The sequence below is a fragment of the Halichoerus grypus genome, chromosome 5 (assembly GCF_964656455.1).
Source record: "Halichoerus grypus chromosome 5, mHalGry1.hap1.1, whole genome shotgun sequence".
NCBI lineage: Eukaryota > Metazoa > Chordata > Mammalia > Carnivora > Phocidae > Halichoerus > Halichoerus grypus.
In genome coordinates, this window is record NC_135716.1 from 133,453,622 (window position 1) to 133,472,947 (window position 19,326).

The following is a 19,326-nucleotide window of genomic DNA, read 5'->3' on the forward strand; positions in this document are numbered from 1 at the left end:
ATTGAGCAAAGACGTGAGCAAACTAGGTAATCCAGACATTGACTACATAATCAGGATTTGGAAACTTGGGTGTGCTCAATGTCAAAGCCAGCTGACTCGTTAGTGCTAATGTCCCTAGTTAATTACATATTGGTAAGATATTTAAAGGAACACTCATTGCCTCATTAAAGGTCTACAACCTACCAGATTACTACGGAGCTAAGAATTGAATTCTAGAAGCACAGTCTCTTCAAAGGAAAAATTGCAAGTGAAACTGAAATTTTAATGGTGCCCACCTGCTGTATTAGCCTCTATGGGAGAGAAATCATTAGTTGAATCTGTGTGAGTTTCAAAGTGTAAAATTTCATGACCGGGGGTGTTAAACCACTGCTGCTTAAAGCAAATAAGAGTTGATATTAAAGAGAATCTTTGACATTCAACTGACACAAAATCACTTGAAGTTCTAACCTCAGTGTTATCTAACAAAGGCAGATAAAACTATTATAGGCAGGCCAGAAAAGGAAAGTCAAAGTCCAATGTCCAAGTGATTACAAAACAAATGGGCACAAATTATTAAAAATACAAATATTGAGAAATGAAAGGTCTCCTGAGATGAAACTACCTCCTATATAATAAATGGGGAAACTACAGGGTTGCATAGAGTCACCAGCATGGAAAAAAAAAGCAAAGATCCTAAATTAAGCAGGAGATTGGCCTAAATGACCTTGAGGGTGCTTTCAACTCTAAAATCCCAAGATTCTGGGTTTCTATGAAAAAGTATGTGTGGCAAACAAATCAGAGTCAATCCTTGTGCTTCTGAGATGAGCATCCGTATCTAAAGCTAAGGCAAGTGCAGGAACGTGGACAAGAGCAACTGAACTGCAGGTGGAAAGCAATCCCTCGACAGAGGTTTTCACACAGTGAGGAGGAGTATAAAAATTTCCAAGAACAGTGAAAATGGAAAATTTACCACAAAGAGAATATGGAAAAGACATTATCTTGAGAGAATTTAACACAAAGAGAATATGGAAAAGGCATTATCTTGGGAGGTTTCAGGTAGTGGACTAAATGCAGCACATGAGAAGTTTTTGGTCCAAGTCATGCTCCAGGCAGGGCAAGGCAGAGATAAGTTATTCGCTGCCCTGGTTCCTTGATGTGCACTTTTCGGGGATGACACATTTATCTAAAATCTAGTTTTAAACAATTAGATTCAAACAGATCTTACAATTATCCACTTGATTAAACAAGTTTTACTTTCAGATGTTATCACCTGCTATGTCTGCACGGGAAGTCCTATAGAGGCTCCCCCATTCCTCTTCCTTCTTGATTAATGATGTTTAACACTTGGTTCACTCTCTCTTTTCACCTGTCACCTCTTTTACTAGTTGTGAAGGGACACAATTCACAGGTTGTTCCTTCCCAGTAGCTGGTGCCGTCATTACTTCTACCTGCCCACTTCTAATGATATGTTTCTCTCAGCTGATGCTTTTGTTTCATACTTCACTGAGCAAAAGGAAGTAATCAGGCAGGGATTCCCTCATTTTTCCACCATGGAAACCTCCAAACTTCACCATCGATTCCCTGACATAGCACCCCTACTTCCATCAAAGTTCAACCCCTTAACCTGAGTGCTGGATCGCATCCTCTCTTGCTTTATCAAGGACCTCTCCCCCACTTCTCTTGTATCATTAATTTCTCCCTCTCTGCTGGAACTTATCATTACCTTGAAAATACATTATATTTTCTCTGATCCTAAAAACAAAACCAGGCAAAGCATTTCCTGATACCTCATCCTGCTCCAGCTATTGCCCTGTATCTCTGCTCTCCTTTATAGAACTTCCTGAAGAGCTGTGAATTGTCATCTTTAGTCCCTCACCTCACACTCACTCTCAACCTACAGCACCTGAGATTGTCTCCCCATCATTCTACTGACACTGCCTCTAGTTTGCAGTGAATCTGTGTTGCCAAATCTAATAGTCACTTCTTTGTTCTTATGTCATTGGACTTCTCAGCAGCATTTGACACAGTTGGGCACTTTCTTTTTTTTTTTCTTAGAAACATAAACTTTCAACATTTTTTTAAAAGATTTATTTATTTGAGAGAGAGAGTGTGTGCCGGGGGGGGGGGCAGAGAGAGAGGCAGAGAGTCCCAAGCGGACTCTCCGCTGACTGCGGAGCATGATGCAGGGCTCAATCTCATGACCCTGAGACCATGACCATGAGATCATGACCTGAGCTGAAATCAAGCATTGGATGCTTAACTGAGCCACCCAGGCACCCCAAGCTTCTTTTAACATTTTTAACATCCGGGTCACAAGTGAAGAGCTTGTTTCTTGATAGAAGCAGGGAGGTTTCATCCATACTAAACTAATGGAGGCATTGTGCCAGACTGCTGATGGGAAACAAAGCAAGTTGCATTACACTGTATAATTTTGATTAAGCTCAGAAACAAGCAAAACTAATTATTGTTTAGAGATACACACATTTCTGAAGGCTATGAGAAAAGTACTGATAAATGTACAGGATAAGAGCTACCTCTGGGGAGGCATGATAGGGGTAGGAATATATTGGTAATTTTATAGTATTTAAGTTGAATGGTAGGTTAATAACTGTTCATTTTGTTGTTAACCTTTGTAAGGAGAAAGTAGATTAAACTAGGATAATCATGGTGGCAACAGAAGGAACGAACAGATTTTGAATGTTTACAAGAGTCAAGTGCTGATAAAGGAGAATGGGGGGAAAGGAGAATTTTTTTTAAAGGAGAATTTAAGAATAATTTCTTGATTTTTGACTTCAGGAACTAGGAAGATGGTGATGTTGTTTACTGAAAGAGAAAATATTAAAACAAGTATTTTAGAAACATTTTGTTTTGAAGAAAAATGTTTTGTCTAGGCTATGCAGGGTTCAGAATGTCTGTTGATGTCAAGGTGAGATATGGAATAGGCTATTAGAGCACAAATCTGAAGTTTTGGAGGCAGTCCAAGACTAGAACTATATACTATCTAACTATCTATCTATCAATCTACCTATCTAATCTTCTATCACCTGTCTAGTTTTAGAGCCATGGGACTGGATAAAGTCACCTGGGAAAAGAAGGGAGCCATAGGGATTGATACTGAGAAGAGAAAAATGACCAGCAAGAGACCAAGAAGAACTGATCAATAAAGCAGAATAAAATCCAGGAAAATGAGATTTCACAGAATTCAAAAGAATCTAGTACTTCAAGGAGAAACTAGCTCCCTTCTCCTACTGCAATGACCTTGGAAGCCATATGTTTCAGGTGAGGGAAGGCCACAAGATTCCCTTGGAACTTGCATTTCTTCTTGGTGTCATATCCTCCAGGAATCTTTCCCTAATATTCCAAAATAGACTATATGCCCTTGAGTCTGAGGATCTGACTAGTTATCACTGTATCCCAGCACCTGGCATAGTTCCTGATACACAAACATCGTCACAGATCATCCAGAGAAGCATATATTTTTCATTGGTTTCTGTTTGGAAGGCTACAGGGAAAGCATTTCTTCTTTGGGATAATCACCACCTTATCAAATAATTGAGCCCAGACATTGATTTCTTCCAGGATAGGTGTTGGGTTTAGAGGGACCAAAAGAAGAAAAGAGGGCAGGGACTGTCATTAGATCCAAAACATAACATTTTCCTTCTAATGAAAATGTTTGCATGTAAGTCTCTTTCAAAAGCTAAGAACCTTTCATTCTCATTTTCTCAAGCCTTAGGCAGAAAGACACAAATATGATATATTCAAGTTTAGCTAGTTTAGGAGTCAGCAAATTATGGCCTGTGGGCCAAATCTGCTCCCTGTTTTGGTACAGCCTGTGGACTAACAATGGTTTTTACTTGTTTTGTTTTGTTTTTTACATTTTTAAATGGTTGCAAACAAATAGAAGAATAATTTTTTGTGACATATGAAAATTATATAAAATTCAAATTTCAGTGTCCATAAATATTGGAACATAGCTTTGTCTACATATTTATATATTGTCAATGGCTGCTTACACACTGTAATGTCAAATTTTAGTACTTGTGACAGAGATATGGTCTGCAAAGCAGACAATATTTACTGTGTGGACATTTACAGAAAATGTTTTCTGACCCCTAAGCTAGACTGTTATGAAGTGCTTGCTAACCAAAATAATAAAATAACCTCTAGTATTTAATTGGCCTTCTCAGAGCTAGGTAACTGAGGGGTGCAGAGCAAAGAGCTTGGGTTATGCAATGAACAGACCAGTGTTTGAAACCTGGCTTCTCTGCTTATTAGTTCTGGAACCTTGAACAAGCTCCTTTCTAAATGAAGAAAACAACAGTTAAATTTACTGAATGCTTACCAGGGGTCAGGGCTCTTCTCTTCATTTAAATTAACCCATCTTGGCAATATTTCAGAATTACAAATAAATGAACGAATTGCCTGGTGTCTCAACTTGAGAAGGGGTGGTTGCAACTGGTAACCCTACATTCTCTCCTCTGTGGGGGTCTCTCATCAATCACCCATGCCATCACCTATGCTGGGGGAGGGCTACTCCCTTACTGCTCTGGCATGAGTTTGAGCATGTAGCATTTCCTTTATTAATTGTCCGTAGTAGACTATAAATTATAAAACATGTAAACAAGACTTTAGAAAATGGTGAATGAGCAGACAGAAACACCTAACTGATACTACAGCTCTAAGGAATGGCCTGTTCATCTTTATCTTGGAGGCTCCTCCTGGGTGTTCTGAGTGGTGAGGGAATCACCTTCCCCCAACACCTGCGTGTATTCTCAGGCATGTCTGGAGGCCGTGCAGCCCAAACTCAAGAATGTTTTTCCACTACAGTCAAAATATGATTGCTCAGTTCCCAGTATCAGGCCTGCTTTTGACAGATACCGACTGAGGGACTGTCTTCCTCAACAGAGGAAAGCAAGTTCTTTCCTCCTACTCCTTACTTAGTGGCCACTTAAAAAGTGTTTTTCATGGAGGACCGTGTCAGGAGTTGAATTTAATGACATAGGAAAGGGCCATAATGGAGTAAATAAAGCCCTCATTCTCTGCTTACATGATCTAAATAACTGTGCCCAATCCATCAGAAGATAACATTGCTCTCAGTTTTGAGCAGCAAAGGCTGCAAAGAGCTCTCTTGTAAGGTCATTCACAGTTTTAAAAACTATAAAAAAAGAAAAAAAGAAAGAAAAAAATTTTAAAAAGCTTACTAGTAATTTTTTTAAATGCCAAGTTACATTTGAGTACACAGTCAAAGGTTGAAAAGGAAGAAGTGCTAAAAAAAATTCACACCTTTTAGGTGATATCAGTTGGTGTTTCATAAAGAAACTGATGACAGAAACAGTGGTAAGGGGTGAAAACCATGCCGTTCAGAGTAAGAGGGAAGAGATCTTGCATCAACCCACAGAAAGATCAAACACAGACAAGGGAAATGCAGACACTGAAAGAAAGCCAGCAGAGCTTGGTAAACGTGGTATCTCAGAGGATGGGTTTCTTCACAAATGCCTGTGATTACTCTGAACGAGCCAGTTCCTTGGTTCAATTCATAACTGTCCACGAGTTCAGAACCATAACAAGCAGCTGTACTCATTGTTATGATAGTGGTTTATTTTAGGGGATATGGGAAATTCACTGTCCTACCTTGAAGTGTTTTTAATTCAATAGATAGACACTTAAAACAAACAAACAAACAAAAAAACAAAAAAACCCTTTTCACACATCTCCAAACAGGTAATTATTAAATGTCAGTAAGAATGACAAGAATTCACAAGCCCAGAGTTCCCCTGGTTTATAGTTAAGCCTAATGTGATAGAACTTAAAAGCTTCTCAGCCTTTTTACTACCTTGGCCTTGGACATAAAATATGGCCCATTTTCAAAAATTTTATCCCCGTAGGGCATATAAACAAAGTCTAATCCATGAGGTATTTAAAAAAATATATTACTTTGACTATGTGTAATAAAAGAATAAAAAGAGTAAGCTCTGGATTATAAAAATGACAAACATTTAAATGGAGAGCAAGTGTCTCAACATTAAGAGATTTGTATCATAAAATGAGAGGGAATAAATTATAATTTGTTGGGTGGATTTATGTTAAAATATTTTTTAAAAATACAAAATGCAATTAATATAAGAAGAAAGGAAGAATACACAATTATTCTACAATTTATATATTAGGTATTTTATCTTATCAGTAGACCCTTTGGGTCCTTGAAAGTCACTGGGCTATCACTGATAAGTGTCATCAACTCTCAAAGGCCATTAGCAGCTCACAGAAAATGAATGTAACTTGTATCATGAGACTAACTTACAGGCACACATATCCATAAATTTTACAAATAAGCACTTAGACTTTCTCAAATTAATACTTCAAAATCTCCACATAATAAAGTAATGAATTACATGACAATAATTTTTCTTCTGAACCGGATTTATAGATTGAGAGAAGTCATATAGTATGTCACTAAATGAGTGCCTTTAAAAACTTATATAAGGAACTTCTCAAACTCAACACTCAAAAAACAAATAACCCAGTCAAAAAATGGGCAGAAGACATGAACAGACACTTATCCAAAGAAGACATACAAATGGCCAACAGACACATGAAAAAATGCTCAACATCACTAGCCATCAGGGAAATACAAATCAAAACCACAACGAGATACCACCTTACACCAATTAGAATGGAAAAAATTAACAAAACAGGAAACAACAAGTGTTGGCGAGGATGTGGAGAAAGGGGAGCCCTCTTACACTGTTGATGGGAATGCAAGCTGGTACAACCACTCTGGAAAAAAAATATAGAGGTTCCTCAAGATGTTAAGAATAGAGCTACCCGGGGCGCCTGGGTGGCTCAATCCATTAAGCGGCTGCTTTCAGCTCAGGTCATGATCCTGGGGTCTTGGGATCGAGCCCCACATCGGGCTCCCTGCTCAGCGGAGAGCCTGTTTCTCCCTCTCCATCTGCCTGTCACTCTGCCTACTTGTGCTCTCTCTCTGTCTCTCTCTCTGTCAAATAAATAAATAAAATCTTAAAAAAAAAAAAAAGAAGAATAGAGCTACCCTACGACCCAGCAATTGCACTGCTAGGTATTTTCCCCAAAGATACAGATGTAGTGAAAAGAAGGGGCACATGCACCCCAATGTTCACAGCAGCAATGTCCACAATAGCCAAACTGTGGAAGGAGCCGAGATGCCCTTCAACAGATGAATGGATAAAGAAGATGTGGTCCATATATACAATGGAATATTACTCAGCCATCAGAAAGGATGAACACCCACCATTTGCATCGACATGGATGGAACTGGAGGGGATTATGCTAAGTGAAGTAAGTCAAGCAGAGAAAGACAATTATCATATGGTTTCACTCATATGTGGAACATAAACAATAGCACAGAGGACCAAAGGGGAGGGAGGGAAATCTGTGGGGGGAGAAATCAGAGAGGGAGATGAACCATGAGAGACTATGGACCCCGGAAAACAAACTGAGGATTTCAGTGGGCAGGGGGTTGGGGGGTAAGGTAACAGGGTGATGGGTATTAAGGAGGGCACGTGTTGTGATGAGCACTGGGTGTTATGTATAACTGATGAATCGCTGAACATTACATCAAAAACTGATGATGTACTATACAGTGGCTAACTGAACATAATAAAAAAAAAACAGAAAAAAACCTAATGTTCAGATGGCTACTACTGTGTATCCAAAGATTTGCTAATATTGACATAAAGCTCATACAGGTAATTTTGCTCCAATAAAATGTTTGATTACACCTTCGTAAGTTGTCTTCCCTATAATTGCCAAAAAGAAAATCCCATCAGACTGAGAATTATATTTGATATCTTTTCCATAGCTATGGGCAGTCTGGTGGCCCTCATTTGAGCAGTGAGTATCAAGGGCATGATGAAGGGCAGTGCCATAATATTTGGAGGAGAGAGGATTGCTGGATGTTAAACTTTATTTAAAATGTTATGTCTCCACAAACCATGAGAAACTATGAACTCTGAAACAAACTGAGGGTTTTAGAGGGGAGGGGGGTGGGGGGATGGGTTAGCCTGATGATGGAGCCCTACGGGGCTCCATTTATGCCCTGCGGGGATAAATTGAATGGAGCACTGGGTGTTATACGCAAACAACAAATCATGGATCACTACATCAAAAACTAATGATGAAAAAAAAATGTTATGTCTCCAGAGTCTACCTTCTTTCAAGCTTTTAATTTTCATAGAATCCAAAAGGTAAAATGTATCAAGTTTTAAATTTTATAAAGGAATGAAATTACCGGTTATGGTTTTGTGGAATGAGAGAGTTCCTGAGATAAGAAGTGAAATAGAAATAGAGTGATAACCAAACATTACTGAAGCATCAGCTTGTAACCAACATGACAACATGTGGCAAGAAAGAGTAGGACTTACCGAATGTTAAAAATTTCCTAGCAATATAAACATATAGCCCTGGATAGTTACAGTACTTAAGCTAATGTCAAAATTAAGTTGTTAATTAATGTACTCATTTACTTGTTAATTAATGCATTAAATTAACTTGTTGATTTAGTACCAGTACTTAGAGATCCTATTCCAAGGAAATCCTTATATCTTCCTCTCCCCCTCCTGTCTCTCCTCCCTCTCCTTCCACTCCCCTCTTTAAAACACATACCTTCTTCTGGGGTTTGTGTTCTCAACGATTCACTCCAATCACTCCAACTACCTTTATATAGATGTAGCTTAGCGGAAATCTGAAATTCATACTCTGTGAATGGTTTCAGATCCAGCAAATCATGTCTTCCTTTGGTATTTGTAGCACTGACCTTGAATCAGACAAGATTTTTTTAAAGGGGTCTATTAAAATTAAATGAAAGAATTTTGACACACATAGGTAAGAAACTTGAGTAGATAACCTTTTCTATTTTTTTAGATCTGTCATTCATTGAGAAGACAATGACAGGGTTATTGAATACAAATGATGTTAATCTGAATTAGCTTCTCAATAAAAACAAACTCTGGGGTCTAAGAACCCATCTATAAGGCCCCAAGGGGGATCCTGAAACAAGCTGAAAAATACCAATTCTCAGAAAAGTCTTGGAGAATTTTCTAGAGATTATTTTTTATTTGGTCGCAATTACAATGTGATAAATGTTTCTTTTAAAAAGATTTTATTTATTTGAGAGAGCAAGAGAGAGCAAGAGAGAGCAAGATAGAGCAAGCATGAGCAGGGATAGAAGCAGAGGGAGAGGGACAGGCAACTCCCTGCGGAGCAGAGATCAGAGCTCTAGATCCCAGGACCCTGAGATCATGACCTGAGCTGAAGGCAGATGCTGAACCGACTGAACCACCCAGATTTTAACACAGACATAGAACTGGCTTCAAAAAGAAAACTTTAATTATATTAAAAAATTAATTACTATGTTTCTCCTGAGTTTCAGCTATATGTGGAACTTACCTTCTGTTATTTTTATAAGTCATTATATTTTACAAAAATACCAGGAGGAATTATAATCTTAAAATTTAATTGTAAAAAAATTAATGTCTAATATTAGATCAAAGTATGGGTCTTTATCTTTGGAATATTCAGTTCCATATAAGTCTCTATGGACATTTCCTAATATTCCTTTTTCTAATATGTTAAAAAAAATTACTAAAAAGTAATACAGAGGGAGTTGTAGCATAACAAGGTGAAATGAGTCCTTTACGAGAAATAAATCACAGAAAATTAATATTGGTTTACAGAAGCCTGTGGCTAAATAAATTTCAGAATCAAGGACGCCTGGGTGACTCAGTCATTTGGGCGTCTGCCTTCGGCTCAGGTCATTACCCCAGGGTCCTGGGATGGAGCCCCGCCTCAGGCTCCTTGCTCCGCGGGGAGCCTGCTTCTCCCTCTGCCTCTGCCTCTACCCCCATCCCCCCACCCGGGCCTGCCTGTTCGCGCTCTCTCTCTCTCTCAGATAAATAAATAAAATCTTATTTCTTAACAAATAGAGGTGTATATGACTATCTGATCTATCTCAAGTGTGTACTTTAGGGCTAAATATTCTTAAACCCAGTATTTATTTTGTTGGCATGAAAAGACAGAGATCTGTGCAGTGATATTAAGAGCCCTTCCCTGATTTTCCCCTTTACTCTAAAACCATTACCATTTTCCAGGCCCCACTGCTGTTGGGCCGATATCTGAGTCGATTAAGCAGCACCAGCCCCTCATCGTTCCACTGAAGGATACATCTGCTCACAGAAGCGTTTACACATTTGATTCTGATGTCCCATGGAGGAAGAGGCCTCACTGGTAATCAGGACAAACAAAAAAGTGTGATTCAGGCTCTACAATTGGAAATAACCTTTATTTTGACATGAGCTAGAAAGAACTGAACAAAACTCATTTCTAAGATACATGACCACCAAAGCTGGTGAAATATATAAGAGAGAAACCCCTGGCTTTTCAGAGAAGAAAAAGTTTCATTCACTACGAAATCATTAAAATAATTCTCCTTAATGTACCCTTATTTTTACCAAATAAACTACCTCCAACATTAGTGATAGTGTCGACTGCATTTAATCCAACGTACCAAGAAAACCAATGTGCCAAACCTGAGCGTTCCAATGGCTGAGAAGGCAGAGGTGGCTAGTGGTGATCACCTCTCAGAAAGGGAAGAAACATTGGTAGGAAAAGGTCATATGGAAGGGACAGAGGAACAGAGAACACAGGAATAGAGTAAGAGGGGAAAGAAGGGGCCTTACAGAGGAATAGTCAATGGGAAGAAATGAAAGGTAAGATGGGGAGAAGTATGATAGGAAAATGTATAGTAAATGCCTATGTCAAGACTCATAGCAGTATGCGTGCAAAGAGGTGCTGTGGGAAGAGAGAAGAGACACGCCCAGTGTAAGGCCAGAACTTAAGGGAGGCCAGAAGCCCAGTCCTATTTGGGATGGTCAGAACTTGAGGATGCTTGAGATTGGCCTCTGATTCAACTGGGCTAATTATATTTGCGCAGAAACGTGCTGGGATTGGCTCACTCCAGCTCCTAAGGTGATGAGAGGAATGGAAGTAGGTATTCTCAGAGTAAGATGCATTTGTAACTTGATACATTTTATTGATATTAGGCACCTCTGCTCTGGCCCAGCAGGCCCACAGGTAGCCTATCTCAGAACAATGGAGTAACCATGCGGTAAAAAGACACCTCTGCCGAGAAGTGCCTACTCTGAGCTTCATGAATAACCTTGCAGGACCCTTTCCTCGGTCGAATGGTATCACTGGCAGCTAGTGCCTCCATACGACTGGTCTCTTTTTTCTCCAACAGAGAGAATAATGTTGAATATTCCATTTTGTACGACCATCTCTATAAAGTTCTAGTATCATGCACCCTTTTACTTGCATCAAAGTAATATCTATCCTTTGTGACACTGTCCCTTTTGAAACAATCACATATAGAACATCCGAGTGATTTTTTAAATAATGTTCATATACCAATGAATGATACCTACAAAAAGTGAAATAAAATGTACCTATGTCCAAGAATGTAAATGTGGATGGAAATGAAGAAGCAGTTCCAAGGCTATTGATAGCAGTAACCTTGGCTGTGTAGCTGGATTCAGGCAATTCAGGGGTTAGGTTGACTCCAAGGTCCAAATGGTCACAATAATGACCATTACATTGCTTCTGCCAAGTTAAATTTTTTGGTCCATTTAACCTATAAATAAAAGACAATCGTGTTTAGCAAGACACTTTATGAGCTACTGGCTCCTTCTAGTACAAAGGAATAGAATATTCAAGTATTTAAAATTCTAGACATTTTGTTAAGGTCAGTCTTATTACTAGGGGATACATTATGGGAATATTTGTATTCTATGGTCATAAATAGGACCATATTTTCCTCTCCTCTCCCCTTTTTTGGTAGGACTGAAACTTTTTGATGTTCATGTAGATAAGTAACCATACCTACACCACCTAAATTCCCAAAACCCTGACTGGCATCCTGGCTCCTCAGGGCAGATATAATTGTTATACAAAGGATCCATGGCCACGTAGGCATTTTCTGCACAGAAGTGCCAGCTTCTGGTACAGACTGGAACCCTGGGCTCCACTTCCTTTCCCCCATTTCCTGCTCACTTAGGCATAGGGCAAACCAGCTGGATCTTTGGATGGGATTATGGGATCAACTCCAGGGAACAGACTCTCCCAGACTCTCCTTTGTGTGGACTTCCAGGTCAGGCAAAGGTGCTTTAAAAAGAAACTCCTCCAAAGCTAATGGAAAGCTACCACAAGGATGAGTCTATTTATATATTATGACCCCAAGAGTCTACAACGGCAAAACAGGGAAGGGATATAATGCAGCCAGTTTAACCCTATTAGAGCAGGGAGAAACATCCGTAACATGGACCCCGGATGCTCTGAGAACTCCAAGTTAGATCTCAGATTCAAGACCTTAGTTCTCACACTTTAGATGAACCAGTTTTAATTGATGAACCCTAGACATTTTTTTTTTTTAAGTACCTAATTACCTAGAGGTGTCTATTGCTTCTTCTCTCTGGCAAAAATAAAAGTATTAGATATTTCTAAATGTAGTCTAAGATAACATCTACAAAACAGTTGCAAAAATACAGTCTCTCACTCACTGTAAAGTATATGCAGTATATAGATGGGTGTCACGTCCTCTGTCCCAGGTGCAGGTCACAGTCCCACGTTCTCCCTTCTGTATACAAGATAAGTTCTGAGGCTGTTCCGGAACAACTTTAAAAACAAAGTGCAAAGCCTCATATTGTAAACAGCACACAGTTGATATCTCGATCACATTGTTATTATTTGGCAATAAGATAACAATACTTTCCCTATGTCTAGATTCCACCAAGTTCAAATTTGTTTCCAAGGCATGAACATCTTCTAATAACAATAGTGAATATGGATCAAACACTACATGCCAAGTCCTATGCGTTATATGAGGTTTTTCTCAATTAGACATCACAGTAGCTCTATCAAGTATTTATTGTTATCATCCTCAATTTATCGAAGAGGAAACTAAGACTTAGAGGTTAACTATCTTGTCCCAAATTACAAAACTGTGAAGTGGCAGAGTAGGAGTAGCGGACTTGAGTCCGAGCCTTTTACCACCACATTCCCCCATTCTCCCTGACAGGTAAACATTCAGTGCTAGGTCCATTACCACTGGTGAAATCCATTCAAATATTAGAAACCTCTAAAGATTACAGGTCTCTTTCTCTCCATAGACCTGGTATTTGCTGCCAAGACACTTCCACCCACTAGCCCTAGGCACGTTCTTCTGGGCTGTACTAGCTAACCTAATTTCTGCAGCATCACTTGGAACACTTCATAAACATTTGTAAACTGATTCTTTATGTATGTGGACACTGAGTACCTTCTATGGGCTGGGCATAGTGCTAGCTATAGACGTATAAAGGTGTACAAGGCAGCCAAGGTCCCTTCTATCAAAGGTGTGTATTTGTAAATTAAGCCATTTTATAGTCAAAGGTAAACCCAAAGCTAGAAGTTTCTCAGATTTAGTGGAGGTAAGAGAAAATTCTCTGTTACTCATTGATCTCATTCTACTCTAATACTGAGACCCACATGTGAGAGATGTTTCCTTTGGGTGAGATAAAACAAATATACCACTGAAGCCCTAGATATTGTCTGTACCAAAAAAAAAAGCCTGTAATTGATGGAATAAATGACTTTTTTTTTTTTTTTTGTCCTTAGCAAACACCACAGACCTGGGCACAATAATTATCCACTGTGTGATAGTGGACAGGTTAACTTCTCAGAAGTTCAGTTTCTTCATTTATAAAATGGGTATATTAATATGTAGCTCATATAGTTTTGTTTAATGGAATAATAAACTTTCTTTTCCTGAAAGAACAGGCTCTTTCACATATATATGAAATATGTATATCTTATATTGAATATATATGAACTATACACACACACATATATATATATATATACACACGCACACACACACTCTATATACTATATATAGTTCCCTGGCAAAGGGTGCTGGGAAGGAAATATTTTGAGCATAGTTAAGTGTATATATACACTGTATATATCTGTATACATAACTACTTATGATCCACTTGATCCACTTAGACTACTACATTAACTTCTCATTTTCTGTACAACTTTTTGTTTACCTTGGAGCCAGTAAAAAATTGTCCTGTTCTTCCATTAGTTTTCTTATTCTTAATATAATTCCAAACTCTCAAGCCAATTATCTGAACCACTGTTCAACATATTCAAATGCTGTTTCGTTTGCCTGAAGACCTCTTTCTAGGGTCCTTGGGAACTATCCAACAAGACAGGTTTGCCTCTGTGCCTGGTACACAGCTGCTATTCTGATATTGCCAGTCCTTAGTATAATGGAAATTCCTTCATTTTCCAGGTTTGACCTCCTGTTTCTTAAATCCAATTCTTTCATCTCCCCTGATTTAATTTTTTGTGATGGTAGGGTACATCCTCCAGTAATTCCTGGGAAAGGGTACAGGGAGGAAATATTTTGAGCATGATTAAAAATGTCTTTATTCTACCCTCACACTCAACTGATACTTTGGCTGAGTATTGAATTCTAAGTTGAAAAGAATTTTCAAAATCCAGGATTTTGGAGGCAATGCTCTGTTGTCTTCTACATTCTAGGGTGCTGTTAAGAAGCCTGAAGCCAGGGACGCCTGGGTGGCTCAGTCCGTTGAGCGTCTGCTTTCGGCTCAGGTCCTGGATCCTGGGATTCAGTCCCACATTGGGAAGGGCTCCTTGCTCAGCGGGGAGCCTGCTTCTCCCTCTGTCTGCTCTGCCTGCCGCTCCCCCAGCTTGTGCTCTCTTTCTCTCTGACAAATAAATAAAATCTTAAAAAAAAAAAAAGATGCCTGAAGCCATTTTGATTCTTGAACCACTGTTTTTAATTTTCAGAAGGTTGTAGAATCTTTTCTTTGTCCCCACTTTTCTGAATTTTCACAAAGATATGCTTAAGGAGGGTCTATTCTCTTCTGGTTTCTCAGAGTTCATACATTCTGGGAACTTATATCCTTCAGTTTGGGAAATAGTCTTGAATTATTTCTCCGTTGATTCTCCTATTTTTTCCTTTCTAAAAATCCCTAGTTTTTAAAGTTTGAATTTTCCTCTAATTTTATACCTTATCTTCTATATTTTTAAGCTCTTGGTCTTTCTGTTCTACGATCAAGGAAAAGCCTCCTCAGTGTATACATCCACCCTCACATTAAGTTTTTCATTTGTTTATCTTTGGGGGCAATGTTTTCTCTGAGTATTTCCTTTCCACACTGCATCCTATTTTTATTCTGTATGCACTAGTTTCTTGTAATTCTCTGAGGGTATCAAGGATAGTTTTTGTTTTTTAACATTTCTTCTCCCTGAATACCCTCTATTTCTTCCACTTTGCTTATATGCTTTGTTCCATACGTTTGTTCTGGTTTCTATCTTTCATAGTAGACATTTTCCCCAGATCGTTATTTCTACTCATGTGTAGGAGTGAGGCACTAATTACAGATTGGAGCTCTGCATGTGTGTCAGCTGAGGGGTGTTTGCTGACTCTGGGTTTCACTCCAAGGTGATCTGGCGAGGTTTCCTTGGGAACCTATGTTGTAAATAATTTTAGGTATTTCCTCTCGGACTTACCAGATTTCCCAGAAAAGGATATTCTAACTTGAGTGGAGGAGGGTACAGGGCTGAAGGGAGCTGTATGCAAATGTTCCTTTAATCCCCTTTGTTTTCCAGCATGGTACTACCAATCTCAGCTGGACTGGCTGGAGCTAGTCTAGCGACCCTTTAATGCCAAGCCTCCAGTCTTATGCCAGAATAGGAGAGCAGTGAATGTCTAGCTACATGGAATTGGGAAAGAGATCTGAGAATCTGTTTTTCAAATAGATTTTTCAATCAAACCTCTCATTTTTAGTCCCATTCTTACCCTCACTCCCAGAAGGACATGGTATCACCAATTTCTGAGTCTTTCTGGGGCGGGAGATTCTGCATTCACTCATGTTGCATCAAGATGTTTCTCACTGCTGGCTAAGCCAATTATCACTGATCTACCTGTTTTCCAGCTTCCAAAAGTTTGTTGATATGTCTCCCCTCCCATCCCTTTTGTCCTTTAGGATTTGTGCCTCTAGAAAATTTTCTTTACTGCATCTTGGCTTAATTTCAGGGGGATCAATGTAAATATATGTGTTCAAACCACCATCATTACCTTAACCCTTCATAGGTAATGATGACCAAATGAGATATAAAGCATGTGGCACCTTTAAGTAATGAAACAATTCTAATCGTACCTTTACTCCTAAAAGTTTGCAGAGACTCTCATTTCAAAGAGCACAGCTTTTATTGAAAAATCAAGTCAACTTTCCCAACATGAGGTCCCCACACCATGAAATCAAGGTGTCTACTTCAGCCCAGGACTTGGTTTTGGCAGAGACTATCTGTCCCAGGGGAACCCAGATCTCATTCTCTTCAATACAAGTGTATAACAGCTGACACCCCCCAAAAAAGGACAGAAATCAAAGCCTCTGAAAATTAAAATAGCTTGCAATATAATAAATTTCTATGAGTGTTATGGTTGTTACCATTTTTGTTTTTTTTAGGGAGAGATTGCAACAGGGTGAGGGGCAAAAGGAGAGGGAAAGAGAGACTCCCAAGGAGGCTCCACATGGAGCCCGACGTGGGGCTCAATCCCACAACCCTGAGATCATGACTTAACCCAGGCGTCCCATGGTTGTTACTGTATTTAAAAGCCCTACTTACTATGGGAAATTAAATGGCTTAGAAAAACAGCTTTCAGAAATATCACCAGTCAAGCATATATTGAAAACAACCAAGCAAGGATCCATTGTCTTTCATTTATTACCTTGATTTTCTAAGTAGTTTGTGGATCAACCCTGTGAGGTTAAGCTAGAGCACTGACTGCTTAGTAACCACACAACTTGAATGAACTCTTGGTAGTAGAACCACCCAAGCCCAAGGAGAGGCTGGGAAGAAAAGGTTAAATTACCCATTCCCAGTTCTGAAAAACCAGCCAACTTTATGACCACATTCTCAGGATATACAGTGGCCCTACAAAAAAGGATACCACTTACCACAAAAAAGAAAAGAGGCTGTTTACTCCCTCACTAGATAAGATTAAGCTTACCATACTAGGTGAAACCAAAATTCATTGCGTCTTTTCTTGGAATGATTAGCCATACTCAGAAAAAGCTGTTGCTTCCAGTCAGTCCTTCACCTCAAAGGTGCTAAACTTGCTCAAAGAGCAGCCACTGATGGTGTGGTTACCACTTGAGCACACTGGACAAGCAACATTCCAGCAGTACCACCTAACTGAGCTGCACTATGACAGATCCTCTTAACCATCTCCCTAGGTCTTCTGAGGCTGCAAACTGTCACAAATGCATCTGCATACTCTGGATGAAAAAAAATATTAAGTAGACTCCATGCCCAGTGCAGAGCCCAATGCGGGGCTTGAACTCACGACCCTGAGTTCAAGACCTGAGCTGATAACAAGAGTCAACGCTTAACCGAGTGAGCCACCCAGGCACACCACTGGATGGAAAACTCTAAAAATGGAAAGGGGTCGCAGCACTCTAACACATCTGAGCAAAGTAGGAAATGGACTGGATGGCTAAGGACATGTGCAAGAATACTGACCTCCAAGGCTACTGTTAGCCTAATAAATATGAAGAAAAACATCAGCAGCAACTGACGTCATAGGCCTGAGGACATCTAATACAAATACGTAATATTGGTCTACTAAGACAGCGAGTTACCTGGGTGAAACATTCAGGTGTTCTGAGGACAAAAGAGGTGAGGACCAATGATGTTTTTTAGAGAAATTTTCATTTGTCTATCACTTTCTTGTACTTTCTTTTAAGGGAAATGGACTCGTATCTACCATGTGGCACACAGGAAGAAGAGTCAAGCCAGCTGAAACTTCCACCCTAGAGCTTATCACCTCAGTGCCTTCTCTGTGCCTGGTACTAGATTAAACACTTTGCATACCAGGTGTCATCTAATCACTACAACCATCTCATGAAGTAGGTGTTAATATCTTGATAACACAGACAGAGAAACTGGGGCTCAGAGAATTGAAACTGCCTATCAGTATACTGTTAGTGACAGGGCTGGGCTTCAAAGCCCATGCTCCTTCTAGGACACCACAGGCGGTTGGAGCTGAGAGTACATGACCCGTAAGTGGTGTGAATAGGAGGCCACAAATGGGAAGAAGAGGCCTGGACCTGGTTTATGTCTCCTTAGCCTCCAGTGATTCATTTGGCTGTGTGCTTGGTGTTCTGCTCGGTGCTTCTGGTGGCTCTCCAGCAAGATTGCTTGGCCCCAACCATATCCTTATAGGTTACAGAAAAGTGGTTTCCATTTTTCCTGAAAAGAGTTTCATTGAGCTTTGTTTCACTGTCTTCATGTCAGGGGCTCTGTCCTTGCATCTTGGTCAGTCAGCCTGCAGTCCTCCTACTCTCCCCACCCCTCTTACTGTCCACTCCTGACCTTCTCTGGAACCATGGAGGCACAGTTTCCTGGGATGACTCAGAGCCCATGCATACTCACTGGCTTGCCTGGCTGGGCCTTCGAGGCTAAGGGTGCGGGCTGCAGTCTACAAGCTTTAGGCAGGTATACTGCGGGCTCACCTGGGCACTGTGGCTCATGCTATAGATGCCAGCTCTGAGGTCTTAGTTCTTACTCCCAGCAGCTTCCTGGAGGGACCAGCAGTGCAAGCCAGCATGTAGGGGAGTTGATACCCTATGGGTAAATTTTGACCAATGAGAGTTAAATTCTTCTCTTTCCCTGTCATTGTATTCCCATATGTTTTGTCTGGGAATGTCCCTAGTGACCAAGCAACCAGCTGTATTTTCTGTTGGTGCTGTGGCCAGCTCAGTAATCTGACCTCCTTGTGTTTGCTTTGGTCCTTTCCTGGCTCATTCCCTCACTCTTGCTTCTTTGAGACTATATAAGTCAACTCTCCTGACAAAGCATGAGCCTATCAGTTCTGGCTCATGGAGATTTCTAGAAAACCCAGAAAACGGGGCGCCTGGGTGGCTCAGTCAGTTAAGCGGCTGCCTTCGGCTTGGGTCATGATCCCGGGGTCCTGGGATCGAGCCCCGCATCGGGCTCCCTGTTCAGCGGGAAGCCTGCTTCTCCCTCTCCCACTCCCCCGCTTGTTTCCCTCTCACGCTGTCTCTCTCTGTCAAATTAATAAACAAAATCTTAAAAAAAAAAAAAAACCAGAAAAGAGTGTGACAACAGTTCTCCTTTAACCTCTGCTAAGTATGATAACCAGTGGTCAGGAGTGAATGTGGATATAAGGACTATTAAGTTAGGGAAAGGAGAATTGCTCAGCCTTGGGTACTCAACCTG

The 19,326-nt window shown here is 40.0% G+C and overlaps 1 protein-coding gene across 2 annotated transcripts in view; it reads right to left on the reverse strand.

Moving 5' to 3' along the window:
* Nucleotides 1–19,326, reverse strand: part of IL12RB2 (interleukin 12 receptor subunit beta 2) — a 78,621-nt gene that overhangs the window by 45,265 nt on the left and 14,030 nt on the right. For both annotated transcript variants that reach the window (XM_078072945.1, XM_036103723.2), the window contains 4 exons: nucleotides 12,570–12,684; nucleotides 11,460–11,644; nucleotides 10,097–10,239; nucleotides 8,623–8,773 (listed from right to left, as the gene is read on the reverse strand). In XM_078072945.1, coding sequence (XP_077929071.1) covers nucleotides 8,623–8,773; nucleotides 10,097–10,239; nucleotides 11,460–11,644; nucleotides 12,570–12,684 — 594 coding nt within the window. The remainder of the gene's footprint in view (nucleotides 1–8,622; nucleotides 8,774–10,096; nucleotides 10,240–11,459; nucleotides 11,645–12,569; nucleotides 12,685–19,326) is intronic.